The sequence below is a fragment of the Quercus robur genome, chromosome 8 (assembly GCF_932294415.1).
Source record: "Quercus robur chromosome 8, dhQueRobu3.1, whole genome shotgun sequence".
Classification (NCBI taxonomy): Eukaryota; Viridiplantae; Streptophyta; class Magnoliopsida; order Fagales; family Fagaceae; genus Quercus; species Quercus robur.
This window is the reverse complement of record NC_065541.1, coordinates 33,809,217-33,828,962: the sequence shown is the minus strand read 5'-3', so window position 1 is coordinate 33,828,962 and position 19,746 is coordinate 33,809,217. Positions and strand designations below refer to the sequence as shown.

At 36.6% G+C, this 19,746-nt stretch overlaps 1 protein-coding gene across 1 annotated transcript; it reads left to right on the top strand.

Annotated features, from left to right (window-relative positions):
- Positions 1–5,240: 5,240 nt before the first annotated feature.
- On the top strand, positions 5,241–16,049 carry LOC126695281 (AUGMIN subunit 2). The gene is made up of 6 exons (XM_050391964.1): positions 5,241–5,526; positions 6,499–6,624; positions 6,799–6,903; positions 13,202–13,270; positions 14,547–14,660; positions 15,516–16,049. The coding sequence occupies exons 1-6, from the start codon at positions 5,395–5,397 to the stop codon at positions 15,882–15,884; spliced, it is 915 nt and encodes a 304-aa protein (XP_050247921.1). The 5' UTR covers positions 5,241–5,394; the 3' UTR covers positions 15,885–16,049.
- Positions 16,050–19,746: the final 3,697 nt, after the last annotated feature.

Below are 19,746 nucleotides of genomic sequence, written 5' to 3'. Positions count from 1 at the left end.
GCTTCGACCATCAACAGTGAAGGTTGGTCCTCATTTTTAAAGTTGTAGTAACTTGGTTTATGTGTTTGTCTAATATTATTATGCATTTGTAAACTACTGATACAACTAAGAGTTTCATGAGGCTAGGTCCAAAAAATGAACATATCCACACACGTACATATGATTTCAATGTTATTTTGGTATTCAATTTTTGAAGCTAGCCTTACGAAATTCATGGTTGTATAAGTAGTTCGCAAATGTATAATATTATTAGACAAATGCATAAACCTAAAATTAGGATGAATGAAAATTGTTTCTAAAAAAAAAGTATGAATGAAAATTATGACACTCAACCTAATAAATAAATAAAAGACTCAGACCAAGTGCGAAGCATGTGCAATGAGATTAGTATTTTTTTATTTATTGGGTTTTATAGTCTCTCTCTCTCTCCCTCCCTCCATGGTTCACGTTCCAATATGGTTTCTGGTTCCGACCTGGTTTTCAATGGTCTGACATGGTTTGTTGGTCTCGGTGGCAGTGGTTCGTGGGTTTGATTGGATCATTAGGTTGTGGGTCACAATTTTGTTTTTGTTTTTTTCTCAATTGGTGGTGATGATGCGGTTGTGATTTAGTGGTTGCTAGGTTGCGATTTTGGTGGTTATTTCAATAGGTTCTATAGTGGTGGTCTTCAGGTCATGGTGGTTGGTTGGGTAGCAGTGGTTGCTATGGATTTTTGTGGGTGTGTATTGTTTTAATGGGTATTTATATTATTTTAATGGTTGACATGCTAGAGTAAGAGATGAGATGCATGTGTATTGATAAATGACATGTTAAAATAGATAAATTAGTTTTTTTGAGGTGCTAAAAGCTAAATTTTGTAGAACATTTGCATTCAGGTTTCTAAAAAAATACCTATTTTACATTCAAAAAAGTTATTTTATCTAATTTACCAACTCATTTAACAATACTCCAACATTCCATTTCTTATTTTTATATACAACCCAATAAAATAATATAATCTCTTCTCTCTTTTCATCTCTATCTCTCTTTCCACTGCAAACCAACCAACCAACCATCACTAAAACAACTAACTAGCTAGCCACCATCGAACCACCACCACCATTGAATCAACGAGCCAGCTACCCAAATTGCAATGATTCAAACCCAATGCAACCACTGAAACCAAAGCCTAGCACCACTGACCACTAAAACAGCACCACCAAAACACTTAAACCAACTAATGACCCATAACCCATTCAAATCCAAGCCTCAAACCCATGACACTCAACAAATTAAAAACAACCCACGAACACCACGAAACCATTGAAACATCCCATCTTTAAGTCGCTGCCGTCACCATCAATCTTCAAGCCTTTGCCATTGTTGTCGCCTTCAATTTTGAAGCTTTAGCTGTTAGCACCAAGAGAGAATGAGCTAAGATGGGAGAGAGAGGAGAGTAGTGAGAGAGGGGAGAAAGATGTTTGGTGAGAGATAGAGAAAAGAGAGAGAAAGATAGGAGAGTGATTTTTTTAATTAAAGGAAGAGAGAGAAAATTATTGTAAAACAAGTTAGACGAATAAAAAAAGGATTATGCTAACGAGTGTCTTTAGTGCATTGGTTAACAATTCAGTTAAAAAAAGTTTTTATGGAAAAAGAAAAAAAAAACAATTAATGTTTTGACAGTTTTTTTATTTCCCATAAAAGTGATCTCAAAACTTTCCTAAAATGAATTATTAACCAATGCCCTGAGGGCACTTGTTAGCATTTTCCATAAAAAAATTACATTTAATTTTTAGCAACCAACTACAATAATTGCTATTGATATCCATTTACTGTAGTTGTGTGAAAAAAAAAAAAAAAAAGATATACAAACCTGAATGTTTGTGGTTTTGGGTATATCTGGATCTAAAATAGCAATTTTGGGGGTGTAATACTAATGCTCTTAGCACCACAAATATAAAATGCTCTTACTAGTAAAAGATCACTGTAGCCAGTGGCACCCGGCGGCTCTAGGGATTTTTTTCAAGGTGGTCATTAAAAAAATTTAATAAAAATAAAACTTGAATATATTAATATCACAAAATAAAAATATACACAAATACATAAAGTTTTAAAATTTCCTTTCACAGTAAAATATTTGATTTGGGCTTTTAGGCTAATTTGTTTGTTTGAATAATTTTTGAGAATTGCTACATCCACAACATTTTTGTAGCACTTTCACAACAAAACCTAAGTGGTAAGTTTTTACTAGTTCTAATTTAAACTTACTACTAAAATTATTTTTTTGTGCACTAGTAACAACCTACTATTTAGTATTTGTTACAAAAATGTTGTGAATATAGTATTTCTCACAATTTTTTGGTTCAACATTCAATGGACCAAAATTTTGGAGACGTTGAATTTCATTTTTAATGGGCTCAATTGTTATTAAGGGTGTTTAAGTGTTTTTCTTAAGGTGGTCAAGTGTTTTTTTTTTTTGTTTTTTTTTTTAGGGTGATTAAATAACCCATATTAGGCTTGGCGCTGCCCCTGATTGTAGCTAGTTTTTTTAACCTATAACACCTCTGATGTAGTATATATTTTTGGTGTTTAGGATGCTAAAATAGCTTCTTAGTGATTTTACAATTGTCAATGTGGATGCTCTAAAGACACTTGAAAGCATAGTTATTAAACTCGAACTAGCCCAGTTGTTTGAATCGAAAACCCGATGACCTTACACCTAGACCGATCAAGGCATTTCAATGGATCGTTTCAGCATTGTTGAGGGCCATTTGTGATGTAGTATATATTTTTGGTGTTTAGGATGCTAAAATAGCTTCTTAGTGATTTTACAATTGTCAATGTGGATGCTCTAAAGACACTTGAAAGCATAGTTATTAAACCCGAACTAGCCCAGTTGTTTGAATCGAAAACCCGATGACCTTACACCTAGACCGATCAAGGTGTTTCAATGGATCGTTTCAGCATTGTTGAGGGCCATTTGTGAGAATCCAGATGAAAAGAAAGAAAGCCCAATAACAAGGGCAACAAAGAATTGACAAAGCAGACAGCAAAACCATTAGGCCCAAGCGGCAGGAATAATGGATCACATGCCCAAGAAATAAACAAATGGGTCTTGAAGAGGCAAATGAGCTTGAAGAAGCCCGGAAAGAGAGAAATAGCATCTCATGGGCAGTGTATGAGGTAGAAAAGCAAGAAAGGGCTGCCGCAAACCCAAAGTAATGCAAATTAAGAAAGTAAGGGGTTTATGGCAGGCCCATAAACCCCAAGAATGAGAATAAGGTTATTGGATTAGGGAAGTCCAATGAAGTTAGTAAAAAGCCCATAGGAACACAAAATTAGCAAAAGGGCCGAGGAAGCCCAAAGAGAGCAAATGGGCCAAGAAGGCCCCAAGGGAAAAGTCAAAAGGGACGTAGGAGCCCATAAATAAAAGCAAACCGGTGGCCATGCCAAGCCACTAAGAGAAGGAATAAACGGCTGGCCTAAAAGAGGCCCAACAGAACGACATTGCAAGAAATAAGGAAACTAAGGAATGGGCCAAAGAAATGTAAGACACATCATCAAATAAAGGCCAGCTCCTAAGAGGAGCGAGAAAACAAAAAGCAGCCCACATAAAAGGTCAAAAAACACGGACGGCGAGCCTTCAGACCACGGCAGACGAATGGGCAGCAGACAAGTTTTGGACACATATGGAATGAAGGTACACGCAAGACCCAGGCACCACTAGCCTGTACCCAGCCAATACAGAGCATGGTGAGGTCAGGGGGTTAGAGAACCAGAGGGCGTGGTTTGGTGGTGGGGAGAAGGGAAAAATCTATTTTGAAAGTTCCGGCTCAGGCTCTTTTGGGGAGGTGTCCTGCTGGGATGGCTTACTACCCAAAAGAGGCAAGTTGAGTTGGAACCATTAGGTGCATGGCATGAGAGATAGGGAGAGAGAAATAACCCAGACCGTAGCAGGAAAGGGTACCACAGTAGACTAGCAAACAAAATACTCTTCCTTGTCTGGCGATGGGAGGGCAACACACAGACGGAACAGTAATGGTTGGCCAGTACACCCAGACCAGACAAAGGGAGTTAAGGGCTAAAACAATAAAGTCTAGTTACGGCAGGCACTATAAAGGAGGGCCTTGCCTTGAACAGAAGGAGAAAAATAACAGGAAATTTGACTAAGAAATAGAAAACTTAAAAGAAATAGCAAAGAAAATGAAGTGAGAAGAAAGAAAGAAATAGTGAGAATTAGAAAGGTGGGCATGCACCGGTAGATTGATTCCTTCTCTCCCTCATGAAATCCGGCCCTCTGTAAGAAAAACTCGAGAGTTTCTACGTAGAAAACCACTCAGACCCGTTTCCCTCAGGGCGGTTAACCTCTACGGCAGGACTCTTTCCTAAGAGATTGACTGCTTTGAGGAGGAACGTTCTTCCCTTTGTGGTTCTGCTCCTGCGAATTGGATTTCCGGTCGATTTCCCCTAATATTCCGACTAACCCATGCGTATTAACATTTGATGTCCTCTGTTATGTTTTTTTCTCTTCTATAAAAAAAAGAAAACAATTAGTATTACTGTTGTAATTGATTTTAGGGGCTATTTAGTCAATTCCCCATTAAGTGGCTAGATATTTTCTGTTTATTTTATTATTATTATGTCTGCATGCCACGATTTGTCTGCAACAGTTTCGCCTGCCGTGAACACGTCCCTGGTAGACTTGGCCTAGTTTGCGCACAAGTCGGACCAACTTAAGCTGAAGCTGGGCCGGTCCCGACTCTCTTATCCAGAAAACTTGGGCTTAGTGCAGTAGGAGGCAATCCAACACCACTAGCACAACCCACCCCCTTACAAGCATAAGACCCGGTCAAACCTAACAAGTTTGTGGCGACTTGTGTAACTTGAATGAGTTTTTATTACCCGACTGGATTTGTGAAATTTGTAAAATTAATCTATAGACTCACTTTATTGACTTCTTAATGGTTTAGTTTGTTATAATATTAGAATTTAAAGAAGAGAAAACCTAATGAATAAAAAAAAAATGCACTTGTTTGTCTACCTCCAATACTACCATCCTATCAAAAGACTATTATGTTACTATGAAACCTTAGATTTTGAATTTTAATTGCTAGTTTAATTTAGGCCAATGCCTTTCATTTATATATTTATGTTATGGTTTTTCAATCTTGGAGTATTTTTTTTAATTTTTTTTTATTCAACTATACGATTTCACGAAGGTGGCTGAGTTTAATAACTATGCTTAAAAATAAAAAAATAATCAGTCCTCCACCTCTGCATACCAAAAATTAAACATATTGTTAGTTCTTTTCAAACTCCATAGAATAGAAGAGGAAATCGGAAAATTGCATAGTCCAGTAGACTAGACATTGGTTTGGTTGGGCAACCAGATCTGAGGTTGTTGGTGAGTGGGAAATGTCGTCAATGGCGAGTAGTACAGACACAACTTGGGTGGGAAAGAAGCCTCTGAGGCGCATCGGTGGCATGTCCGATGCTCTCTCCATCGCTGCCGATCTTGGCTTCTCTGTCTCTCCTCCTCCTACTCAGGTCTCTCTCCCTCTATGTATGCCCAATTTTCCATTTTGTGCTCACTTTTGGTAATTTTGCCTGCCCCATTTGCCTTTCGCTTCTGTTTTGTTTCCTGCTGGTGTTCTTCAGTTTGAAATATCCATTTAGTTCTAAATTGATGTAGAAGCTAGAAGTACTGTGTAGGTTGTGGAAGTGAGTATGTTGGAAACATGAAAGGATCTAGTCTTCAGTTTCGAGATTAATTAAAAAATTTTGACATGGGTTCTTCATTCATATATATTTCTTTCAATTGCGAAGGTTTTAAATTTCATAGTCTTAATGAGGTTTTAAGTAGTGTGGGGTAAAAATTGCTGGTATGGGAAAGCTAAGGCATTTTGTTTTGTTCCCTGGTTTTATTAACGATTTCAAGTAGATAATTCAACTTGGCACTCAAAAGTTTTAGTGGATAAGACAAAACAAGACAAAGGATCTTGGTAGATGCTTCCTAATATTGGTCATCTTGTATCACTGCTTTACTGACAGGATATATTAATTATTATATCAAGTAAATAAAAAAGCTTGGATCTTATGTTTTTATGCAACAACCGCTTCTGAGGCTGCTGAAGCCTATGCTTTAAGAAGGGCAGTTGTGGTTGCTCTAGAGGAATCTCTAAGCCTAGTTATTGTAGAAAGTGATGCCCAGGCAGTTATTCTAGGAGTAAAAAATGTTTCAAAGCTTCTGAGCTGGGATCGCTTTACAAACTATGATTGAAGAAGCTTTGGACTTGATGCATCAGAATCCTTCTTACAAGTTTGAATTCTAATGGATTAATTGGTTTAGCCGTGCTCCTTCCAAGATGGGATTGTAGAATTACTCAACGGGGTTCTGTCCACTTAGGAAGGACTGCTTATTTGTATGCTGCCCCCCCCCCCCCCAAAATTTTTTTTCTTCAGCCTACAAAAAAAAAATTTTGAAATTCCAATTGAGCTCGTCTTTTGTCTTTTTGGTAGGAAGAACTCCAAAACTTATCCACCGCTACTGGCGAGAAGGGTGATGACTTAATAAGGGTCTTAAGAGAACTTACCACTGTACAAAGAAAAATAGCAGATCTGCAAGTGGAACTTCAAGGTCGAAAGGTGAGTTATGCGAGTTTCATTTATGACCTGTTTCAATTTACAATATGTGCGAGGCTGCTTCTGTAACTGCAAGAAATGAAATTACAGTATGATACTTTCAGGTAGCACTTTTACATGTCTTATTCACAATTGGTATGCAATACTTATCTAACTAAGTGGTTTTGTAAAATATAGGATGATAAAAATGTAGCACATTTAACTCATGTGAGCGAAATGGAAAAGAAGATTGAGACTTTGGCAAGGATTACGACTATATTGAAAGATGTCATTCAGAATAAGGTAATCTTTTTTTTTGCCTTCATATTTATCATCATTGTCTTCCTGACATGTAAAAGCTGAAATGGCATATGCTTTATGCTGAGCTCCTTGTCTTTATCCTTGAAAATGTCCATGTCCGGTCTTCTATGCACATTGATGCCTATATGGAACATGAACCAAGTATACAAATGCATGATTTCTTGCACTTGCACACACACAAAACTGTGCACATATATACATGCTCTGTTTTCTCCTCCTGGGTTTTAAAATAGCATGGGTTGCTCAAGTTATAGTTTGGTTGCCAATTTTGCTATAGGTTAATTTTAAGGGTTCATTTGGTTATTAAAATTTAGCTCCATCAAAATTGGTGATTTCTACAACTCTCTGCAATCATTCCTTGTTCCTTCTCCTCCCTCCTATGGGCAAGAAGGAGAGTAAGGGTTGGTGTTTGGTGGAGGAGAAAGGTTGATGACTCAATGCTACAAATTGCATTTGTGAATTCAAATGCTTTTTTTTGATAGGTAATAGATATTTCATTAATAAAAAAGTACATCATGTTCACGATGATGAACAGACTATACTTGAAACAAATACAAAAAAATCACAGAGAAACAAAAACAAAATGCAGGAAATCAAATACGGAAATACATTGTGTAAAACCCCAAATACAAGACCACCCAAACAATGTCCCAACTAGCAAAGACTTCAAAAGATCAACAAATTTCTCAACATCCTCAAAAGTGCGGGTATTTCTTCCCTCCAAATTGGCCACATCAAATAGGCTGGCACCATATTCCAAATTGAAAGAAGAGTGTATCCCCAAATAATTCTCCCATGCACAAAGAAGAGAAACAACCGTCCTTGGCATCACCCACTGTATACCAAACATAAAAAGAACTTCACTCCATAAGGCATGTGCGAACTTAAAATGAAGTAAAAGATGATCCACTGTTTCTCCATCATAGCAGTATAAACAACACCAATTAACCCAAGGCAGGTTCCTTTTTACAAGGTTATCAATAGTAAGAATACTATCCTGAGTTTCTGTCCATAAAAAGAAAGAAACTCTTCTAGATACCTTAACACTTCAAATACACTTCCAAGGGAAAGGAATGGTAGGAGCAGATAAAGAATTATAGAACGAGTACACATCAAAAAAACCATTTGGGGTTAACTTCCAAAACAAACTATCAACCCCCTCACCCCTTGGTATTTTGGAATAAATATGCTCGTAAAAGACATCCACTCTTTCCACCTCCCAATCATCAGGGCCCGTTGGAATTTAATATTCCAACTTCTACTACCACCGTCTGATGTAATAGTAATCAACTCAGAAATCCAAGCGTCTTTACCCAAAGCATGAGAGAAAAGATCAGGGTAAAGATCTTTTAAGGGAACGTGTCCACACCAAAGGTCATAATAAAATTGAATACAAAGACCCTCTCCCACCACATACAACACATGTCCAAAGAAACTCTTTGCGCCTTTTCTAATATTCTTCCTCATTCCACACCCTTGTGAACCTCTACCAACTCAAATGCACTGGCCTCCACTAGTCTCTCCATACTTGGTAGCTATAACCTGACGCCATAAACGATTGGTTTCACATCCAAACCGCCACAACCATTTTCCAAGCAGGGCTTGATTAAACAAGCCAATCCTCCGTATCTCTAAACCTCTTGCCTCAACCGGCCAACACTCCTTATTCCAAGCAACGAGTGGATATTTGAAAGCTTCCTCAGAACACCCCACAAGAAATTTCTTTGGATCCTTTCTATTCTATCCGCCACAGCTTGAGGGATAGTAAACAAGGATAAGAAATAGGTGGGAAGGCTTGAAAGGATAATTTTCAATAAAGTTAATCTGCCCCTTTTAGACAAATAAAGACGTTTCCATCGAGATAGCTTCTTATCCATTTTTTTCTATAATAGGATTCCAAATTGATGGATCCTTAAAATGAGACCCAAGAGGCATACCCAAGTAAATCATGGGCAGCCTACCAATATTGCAACCTAAAACACTAGCCAGAGCATACAAACTCCCTACCACCCCCACGGGAACAATCTCACTCTTACCAATATTAACTTTCAACCTTGTGATAGCCTCAAAGAAAATCATCACCATCCGAATATATAAAAGTTGTTCCCTAGATGCATCACAAAATAAGATAGTGTCATTAGAAAAAGAAGATGAGAAATATGCAAACCTCTATATGAATGGCAATTCGCTTGAAAACCCCTAAGAAAGCCTCCCTCTTCCGTTCTTTTCAACAGCCTACTCAAAACTTCCATCACCAACAGGAAAAGAAGAGGAGACAAAGAGTCCCCTTGGCGAAGGCCCCGAGTACTACCAAAAAAGCCCACTGGAGAGCCATTAACAAGAACTAAATAACGGATTGTAGAAATACAAAACTTCATCCACCTCCCCCACTTCTCTCCAAAGCCCATCCCCTCCATGAGATAAAACAAAACATTCCAATTCACATTATCATAAGCCTTCTCAATATCCAACTTGACAATCACACCGGGAATTTGACTCTTCATTCTACTATCCACACATTCATTTGCAATGAGAATGGAATCAACAATCTGTCTCCCCCCAACAAAAGAATTTTGAGAATTAGAAATGAGTTTATCCAAAACACAACAAAACCTATGTGCCTAAACTTTTGATAACAGCTTATACAAACTACCCACAAGGCTAATCAGACGAAAGTCCTTAATGTTAATAGCATTGGTCTTCTTGGGAATCAGACACAAGAAAGTGGCATTAAGGGATTTTCAAAGATGCAAGTTCTATGAAATCCACAAAAAAAGCCATAACATCCTCTTCTAACACACACTCACTTTTGGAAAAAACCCATAGTGAAACCATCTGGCCCAGGTGCCTTATCACCTTTAGCCTCCTTTAAAACTGCAAGAATCTCCTCCTTTTCGAACTCCCTCTCTAAAGATAACCTCTTAGATTCATCTAAGCAAGCAAACTCTAGGCCATCAATAGTTGGCCTCCAAGATTCAAGCTCTTGATATAAATTCCTATAAAATTCCACCACCTGATCTTGAACCTCCCTATCTTCCTCATAAAGAACTCCCTCCACCTCCACTCCCCTAATGTGATTGGTTCGCCTGTGCGAATAAGACAACCTATGGAAAAACCGAGTATTATTATCCCCCTCTTTTAAGAACAAGGCCTTGGATTTTTGCCTCCAAGAGATCTCCTCCAAAGAAGCTAAATACTCGATATCAGCTTTGATCACAATTCTTCTAGATCTATCTTCTAGAGACAAAACTTGCAGCTCTTCTCATGTATCAAAATCTAACAACTCAGTCAAAAGACATTTCTTCCTAAAAGCCACATCCCAAACTCATGTTTATTCCTATGCTTCAAGTCACCTTTCAAAGCCTTCAGTTTATAAGCTAAAACATAACTTGGAGGTCTCACAAAGTGATAACTGCTCCACCACTGCCAAACTTGATCCACAAAACCATCTACTTTCAGCCACATATTTTCAAATTTAAAAGCACTCTTCCCCCTCAACATACCTCCTGCCTCCACTAAAATAGGACAATGATCTGCCACCACTTGAGGAAGAGTCTTTTGGATCACATCCAAAAAATGTTCCTCCCAATCAGCTGAAATCAGAGCCCTATCAATTCTGGACATGGAAGGATTAACAGAATTACGAAACTAGGTGTAATCACCTCCTTCCAAAGGCAAATCAACTAGATTATGTTTCTCAATAAAGTCAGAGAATTTAAACATGGCTGAGCTAAAAGAGTTACAACCAAGTCTCTCATCCGGATATCTGATGATGTTAAAATCACCAATCAAACACCAATCCAAGCTCCACCGCAATCTCACAGAATCAAGTGCTACAAAGTGCAAAAGTGTAATAGTGATTTCATCTTTGTGAGCCTCTAAAGATGATTATATTTCTTTGCGTTATCCGATTCTTGACTTATAACTAAAATTGACCTGTTTGTGAGCAGTTTCCATATTCTCATACCTTATGTCCTCATTTTTTTTGTTGATAAGTACCTTATGCACTCCTCATTGTTCTTTTAATTTGTTTATCATTGGGGGGAAAATTGGGCTAATTGCACTTTCCCCCCCTAAACAACAGGGTCAATCTCAATTTCCCCTCTAAACTATAAAATTGAGCAATGTCCCTTATTATTGATTGCTAATATGAAAATTTTCCCATGCCATTAATAAATTCAGTAAATTCAAAATTTTAATGGAGAATTCTTTTTTGTTGAATTCCATGCCACAGCCTGTTAGATTTTACTTAAATATTAATATGAAATACTTTCTTGGAGTTGGGAAAGTCTTTGAAGTGAACCAAGGGTTCGATTCTGGCCATCACGCTTGTCTGGAATCCCATTGTGCGTTTCATGTTGTTAAATCAAGTGTATGTGTAGGAATATACGGCCATTTGATTGTAGTGGTATCCAGGGTGAGTTGGATTGAGTGGTGGTCAGGTTAGGGCAACTTGGCCAACTCAAATTTCAACGATGTCCAGGGGAGGAAAGGTGTTCAGTGGGATTTTTGAACTTTGCATTTTACTGCAAATAGAAAGAGGAGAGAGGAGAGGTTTTCATACAGCTTTTGGGGGATTTCTATATTCAAGCAATTAGAATTAGAGTAAATATATATTTTATATTTCCAAATTCTCTTGTTTATACTTAACCATCTCTTCTGAACTTTGTATTTTGCACTTTTTTAATTAATTTCATTTAATTTAAACTTTAAATTCAAATTTCTTTGAAGGATGTAATTCTTAAGAATTTTTGTTTTTGAATGTAGACTTTCTTTTTAAAGTTATTATTATTTTTTTTTTAAATTTAAATTTGATTATAATTTAATGGTTGGAGCTAGGGCATTTAAATTCTGGATGTCTTCGTTGGAAACATAAGAAAATGCTAACTAGTTGAGTTACAAATATTTTGACTGTTTTTTTGAAGTCCCCCCCCAAAAGTCCAAAAAAATTCCTTAACAATTTTAGTGTAAAGAAAACAACTCTTTTATGTCTTTTTTTTTTCTTTCTTTATTGAAGATAAATAATCCCAGAGTAATATCTTTCCATGGATCAAATTGAGCCTCTGCATGTGTACACTTTGATGCATAAATATTTCTAGATTGACTCAACAATATATCCTTAGAGGCTTAGATTGGGTATTTATCCTTTAGATGATTCTTATTAAGCATGATAGTCATGATCATGCAATTGCAGTCAGTAAGGACAATAGTTAATGATATTGACAAGTGACAACGGAAATGTTATATTTAAATATTAATCTCTTGCAACTCCTGAGACCTGAAATGGAGTATTTTAACATTGCTGTTGGTGCAAGGGACTGTAATTTCAAGAAAATGCTTAATTAGATATATGTCCTAGCAAAATGTGTATAAACATATTCTGTGGTTATTCTGTATATGTCTCATTGAAATATAGTGATGGCTAGAATATATATATATATATTTTGTGGGTGCCCGAGGACCGAGGAAGGATGCAATAAGACATAGCTCTCACTAGAGGAGCACTCAAAGTCCGAGGAGAGGGTTTGCCCAAGGATAGGAGGAGAAGAGACAAAATAATTCCTGGAAGTCCGAATAGAGGGAATAGTGTTTAGATTGAGGATTAGAGTGATTGAAGGAAGCTTCCAATGAAAGTTCACCTAATTCATCCACATTGAATGACTGGCAACAGCTTTATCAGCCGTATTAATGAGGAAATGACCTGAACAGTGGAAATCACAGCTAAGCAACTCCTTCTACCACCTTCACCTGAAGTTTAAGAGGACAAGTGTCCAAAGGAGAATCGGGAAGATGGGAAATGAAGGGCTAGGATGCAACAAGCTGGGGAATATATAGGAGGAAGGGAACTTCTAGGGAGGGGGCATGAAACAAATACTCTAAGGATAGAAATTCGAACAAGAAACATTGAGAGAAAGAAAGTGAACAGTGTACCATTCTGTGTAAGAACTGCCTCCTCGGGCAAGTTTGTAATAAGTCTCATATATACATAAACTTTGATCTTTAGTCATTTTGGCCCTATTATTGTTCTCGGGCTAATCCCCCTCTCCTATGTTTTAACCCACTCTCTTACAAATATCTATTGATTTGGGCCTAGTTGGGCTGCACAAACTTCACTGTTCGAAGTGAGCTTGGACGGCCTGATTTTTGTGTCCTTACATATATATATATATATATATCTTTTTTTTTTTCCATTTCCTAAGCATAACATTTTTTTTTTTTTTTTGGATTGAATAAGATGAATTTGTTTAACCTGGGAACATATTCACTCTTAAATTGGCAGGATCGCATCATAGCACGTCTTCAGCAGCCATATTCACTAGATTGCATTCCAGTGGAAGCAGAATATCAGGTTGGTCCAATTAATTCCATTCCTCATTTCTCAACCCATTCTTAGAGTCAGAACTCATTTTCCACATGGTTACTCACTTGTGACCAGTCTGCTGGTCATACTAATTGCTTTTGGTGAAACAGTTAGGCACAGGTGTAAGGACTTTGGTGTGGGTACCAAAATTATTCCCAGCTTGAATTTGAATATTTATTGATAAATTTTGTTATAACTGAGAATTATGTGGGATTATGTTTATGGTTTAATTATTTATCTTATCAATGTTTGTTGGTGTAAAAATGGCTCTAGTAAACTTATGGCACACAAATGATTGATGAATAAATTTTTATGTTGGAAATTTCCAATAGCTGGGTGCAGATTCCTAATTATCCATTATTAAATAAAAATTGAAGTGAGGAATTATCTGATGAAAATAAAAGCAAATATTAATAGAATAACAGGTTAAATGTGGCATGGTTATTGCCCGATGCATAGTGATGAGTACATTCCATGCAATAAACCTCTGTATGATCAGAACAATCAATTTAAAGAGGGGAAAAGGTGAATAGTTGTAGATTCTAGGGATCATAAGGTTCATGAAATGTGAAGAGAGGGATGTTCTTTCCTTATCCTAATCATTGTAATAATAGCATGAGTTAAGATCTACCACCTTTGTATGCCTGTACTAAGTCTTTCATAGTAGTTCCATGTATAGTTGCTTTTTAAAAGAAAAAGGGTTTTTAATTGCGATGTACACCCTGTCAAGTGCATTGTAACTCAACTAGCACTTCCTTGTGTTTCTAATGGGGACTTCTAAGGCTCAAATCCTCCCTTCCCAAACTACTGAATTAAAATAAAATTAAAAAAAATGCAATTACACCCCAATGTCTAAATTAGGGCCGAAATTATCAGTTTAGTAGGCCACTATCCACCTTAAACTATGAGAACATTCACAATGTACAACACTAATGTGGACTCTAATTTAGATGGCAGGTGGATATCGCAAATTATTGTTGAATTTGCAAAATTTTGAAATTTAGGGTGTTCATTGCAAATAACCTCTATAGTTTAGGGTGAATAGCTGCAATTAACCCAAGAAAAACATAAGTTTGAAATAATTGTGTATAATAAATTCACTTAAGTATGGTAAATTATAAATCTAGCTCTTGGAGAACGGCTAAAAGTACTGCAGAATCAATCATTTATCTAATACTAGAGAGCTATTGAATGGTTATATTAGTTTTGTTGTCATTTGAAAAAGACTTTCTAATGCTCATGGCTTTTGATTGGGTTTGTGCAGAAACAATTCTCTGAATTACTGATGAAGGCTGCTAGTGATTATGGGGCATTGACAGCGTCAGTTGCAGATTTTCAATGGAGTCAGAACTTTAAGGAGTCTCCTTCAGTATGGGGGGTAAGCAAGTAGAGGCTTTTATTTTGCTTCTAAAAGTTCCAGAGTGCATTTATAAATAATAAATAAAAGGTTCCAGAGTGCATGATAGGGCATGGTTTTTTTCCCATTCTAAGCTCTATCTGCATTCAGTTGTTATATATAAATATTTTTCTATTGGATTTAATCTTTTCTACCTTTTTTTTTGAGCAAATAACTGTCTCTATCTTATAAACTAATGGTCCGTTTGGATTGAAGGGGAGCGAGAGGGAGTAGAGTAGAGTAGAGTAGAATTAGCCCAAAATTAGCCTATTTTCAGCCAACTCTACTCTACTCTCCTTCACTCCCCCTCATTTTCCCCTCAATCCAAACATGCCATAAATTCCAGTATGATATGGAATATTACTTTCAATGAAGGATGAGATCATGGGAGTATTTGGGTCATCTGAAACATCATGCATGTGATACTATTGCATATTTGTTCTCAATGGCCTCTGAATTGACAATCTATTGTTTTAAAACATGATGAAAAATTAAAATCAAAATACTAAAGGTTGAACATCCATGATCTGCTTGGGGTTTCTTGAAATATCAATAATCTGCCATAAGGTTTAGTGGAGGAATCATTATTTTTCATTCCATTCTCCCCCTCCCCCATCAAAATATGAATTTGATGTAAAAGATTTTTAGTCAATAACATTATTCTCTATTTAATGAAATCTCAAACATGATCTCATAATAGAGAACTTGGATTTTCATTGTGGTATACTGGGTCAAATCATTTCTACGTGTTCCAATAACCGCGCCTGTGAGAAAATATCCTTAAATTAATGGGAGGGCTTTGTGGCAAAAGGTGATCATCTTCTTCTTTTGACACAGGAAATGCTTCGCCCAATTCCAGTTGCTTTAGCATCATGCACCCGATTCTTTGAGGCCATGTCTGCCATGAGAGAATCATTTGCAACACTTCAAAATCTGAGAGTGGGTCATTCCAATTCCTCTTTGTCTACAACACCAGCAAAGGATGCTTCCCAAAGAGTGCCAGGGGACTCCGACTGTGTAACTCCACCACCTTGGAGAAATGAACCAAGCTTTGATGACTTAGCCATTAGAAGCATAAAGAAGCAAGAGATTCAGAGGCAAGAAGCAGAGGATGAAAACAGTGAGATGGGTGATGTTAATCAGGTTGATGGCACGAGCCACAGGAGATTGTCATGGCCCCCATCAGTTAAAAAGAGTGGAATTTAGTCAAATAAGGTGAATATCATTGCATGTCTTCTGGTAGTAAATGTTCCATTAGGTTTGTATTCTGTTTGTGATGTATTCATTTCACTGGAAATATGTAATAGCAGTATCATACACCATGAGAAACTCATTCTTTGTGCAGTAATACATATGTTATTTTGTTTAGTATTTTGAAGTGGCATGTACATCGTCTGTGGTGTCCCCAGTAATGATAGGCCATTTTTGTTATTTTTTCGTCCCCAAATAGGCTTATATTAGCTTCTGGTCACCTTTGGATTTGAACTTTGAAATAAGTGTTCAACTCTCATTGTCATTGTCTTCATAGTACAGTGTTTTGCCACTAGAATGTGGATCTATTAAACCTTAATTCATTAGCAAATAGCAAGAGGATATAAGAACAGCTACCGCTAATTTCACATACATCTTACAGATGGAACTATCAGATTTGCTTTCCTTAAAAATTAAACCTTATAGTTTAAAAAGTAATAAATTAAACCTTGGTGTTGCAAAATGTAGCAATAACAAAATTACATTATAATTTTAAAAGTAACAAATTAAATATTTACGAAAAATATTAACCACTTTCGCAATTCAGAGTGGAAAGAACCATTCCCAAATTGAGAGTGATGGCCATGGGTGATGCGAACGAGAAAAGGCTTATTTGATGTGTTAGTAAGGATAAGCCCTCTTGATTTGGGGATTAGGCGTAGCAAATTTGGACGGCAGTAGTAGCCCTAAAAAGGAAATTGGGCTGAAGCATGACTCTTGTGAGTGAAAAATATATACTATAGTAACTATACTGCTCTTTTATTTTTTAGGTAAGTTTATAATTTAGAAATATATATTTTTATTTTTTAAACAAATAAAAATATAAACTTTAGAGGTAAGTAGTAACTGTAATTTCTTTTTTAAGAGTTCTCCTTTTGAATTCAAAATGAAATTTGTTATTTAAAATTTATTACCCAATTTCTAAATGAAGTTACCCTTCATTAATAAGGGTATTTTTAAACCATATAAAAGTCCAGTTGAAAGATGAGAATTTTCTTATATATAGTACTAACCTCATTATACGCGCTTTGAGCGTGCGATGAGGCTCTTTTTTTTTTTCTTTTTTGTCTAGTGTCACAATTTTCTTTTTTAAATTTTGGATAAGTTTATTTTGAAAACATGGAATAGTAAGAGAGTGTCCAATTTTGTAGGTATTTTATATGGAGTTGGAGATATATTTTTATCGGGTTATCCTCAAGATTTTCCCTATTAAACCTAAAGTTTAGAGGTATTTCAAAACAAAATAAAAGTTTAGTCCAAAAAGAGGAATCCTCTTATAGATAGTATAGATAGATAATAAAAGTTGGGTTTAGAAGATAATATTTAACAATTGCTTAATATAGGTAAAACTTTATCAATTTAAATTTCAACAAATTTAAATTATACTCAAAATAAAATTCTATTATAAAAAAAGTTCTAAACTTATATCTTAAACACCAACCCATGTTTGCTTTCTTAAAAAATATAAATAAATAAAACCTACGTTTTGACTTGTATACTAACTAAAAGTTTATTATCAATATTTTAAGAACAAGTAATTAGTAAATTAATTTATCCATAAAAAGTAGTAAACTAATTTTACACATTTAAATTTCAACAAATTTAAATTTTATTCAAACTAAAAGTCTATTATGAAAAATTATAAACTTAAATCCCAAATAACAACTCACATTTTTTATTTATTTTAAAAACAAATCTTTGACTTCTACTCCAACTAAAAGTCTATTATCAACATTTTAAGAACAACTAATTAGTAAATTAATTTTATATTATTAATTATGATATATTCCCTCAAATTAAGGGATAATATTAAAAAAATTGTTTAATTTAAATCAAACTAAAAGTCTATCATCAAAATTTTCTAAATTTAAATCCCACAAAACTCATGTTTTTGTTTTTGTATTTTTTCCTCAAGTTGCATCTTATTAAATTAATATTTTATTAGGATATTAAGCTACAAGATTCTCAACTAAGGGATAAGATTTAACAATAATTTAATTTAGAAAAAACTTTATCATCTAAGTTTTAGAAATTTAAATTCTACTCTAACTAATAGTCTATTATCAAAATTTTCATATATATATAAAACAACGTGGGGTATATTGTGTAGGATTTAGTTATAGGGATGTCTTTAGTTTGTTAAGAGAGATTGTATCGAAAATTCATAATATATATATATATATATATATATATATTTATATATGTAGGGACACGAATCTCTAGCGACCCAACAACGATGGCGTTGGGCTCGCGCGTGATGGATCCCTCACAATAAAATTTGTAGAGAGTGGGCTTGAAAGGCTAGGGTTGGGTCACGGGGCGTTAGTTCAGGCCGGGCTTTAGATGAACCAAAACAAGAAAAGGCTTTAGTTTTGATATTCAGGCCTTACACCTTTGTAACTTGAGAGATTTGGCTCCTCGAATCATGTCCGAGGAGCACTAATGTTTTCTCCGGTTACCCGACGGTGGGTTTTTCGGGGTGATGCGCATATATTCTCCGGGCATTCTCCCTCCTGAAGTCTTTTTCCTCAGGAAGTGGGACGGGATCCCCCCTTATTAGTTTACCTTTTCTTTTATATTAGCCTACGTTTGTTGTCCCTCGTCCACGTGTAGGGTCGATCTTTCCAGGACAGATATCTGTCCCATCAATCTAATCCCGAAATTGTTGGAGATGATCAGTAAAGCCTAAAAATCCGGCTCTGTTGGGTGCAGTGTCATATCAGTGAAGGGTATTAAGGACAACTGCCCCAAGATATTTTTTGATCTCTCAAGTTAGCTTGTATTCCACTCTAATCCGGGAGACTTTGGGGTCTGCCGAGGACTAAGCTGTCCTCGGCGGTATCTTCGGGCCACTTTGAGCTTCCTATTTTTGGACTTGGGCCCTGGCCTCTTTTAGTTTGGGGCCTGTGGACTCCCCATAAGCGAGCGAGCCGGGCCCCTAAACTATTGGGCCACACAATAGCCCCTCAAAACCCTGCTGTCCAACGTTTTGGTTGGAAAGGTGGGTTTTGGTAATACCGAGCCTTTATTGCGGCTCATTTAATTCAGCCCTTGACCAACGTGGGCGACTCTTCACCTTCCCGAGGAATGCGCCGGTCTACAGGACGTTTCCCTCAATTCACGCGTGATGCGTTTATGCCGTTTGGTTATCCGAAGCGCTCCTTCAATGCCTTCTTTTTACGAGACCTCCCAGATCTAACGGTTACTAATGGCGTGAGGAACGAAACGGATGTACATTGATCTGCAGGCTTCCTTGGGGATTAGAACGTGTTAGGCACCCTCGTCTTCCTCCCTTATATAAAGAGAGATGACAAAAAGCGATTCTCTCATATTCGAACCCTTCAGGCTCTTCCCCGAGTTTACTTCTTTCCTCTGGTTATACCCTATCCGATAATACATCCACCATAGCAGTCAGCTATGAATAAACCCTTCCTTTCCCAGAAATGCCATGTCCTAACAAAACTTGAGATAGCTCGGTCGGGGCAAGGATGGCGGAGACTCAAGATTTGCCTCCCTCCTCTTTTAGCCAAAATCCGAAGCAGGGACTCGTCACATCCCACTTCCGGTGTGACTGAGTCGAAAACCTCCCTTGTCATCTCCATCCGCTCTCTCATGAGCATACCTAATATGGCTCCCCTTTTTCCTCTTTTGCTCCTTTTACTTTCTTTTCATTGCTTCCCTCTTCTTCTCCTCCTTCCTGCTCATGTCTTCCATCTTCTTTTTCCTTTGCACTCCTCAGCGACAAGAGCTTGCTGAAGTGCTTCCATGTATTCCAATTCTTCTTCCTTCCCCTTCTCCCTTTCTATACAAAGTTCTT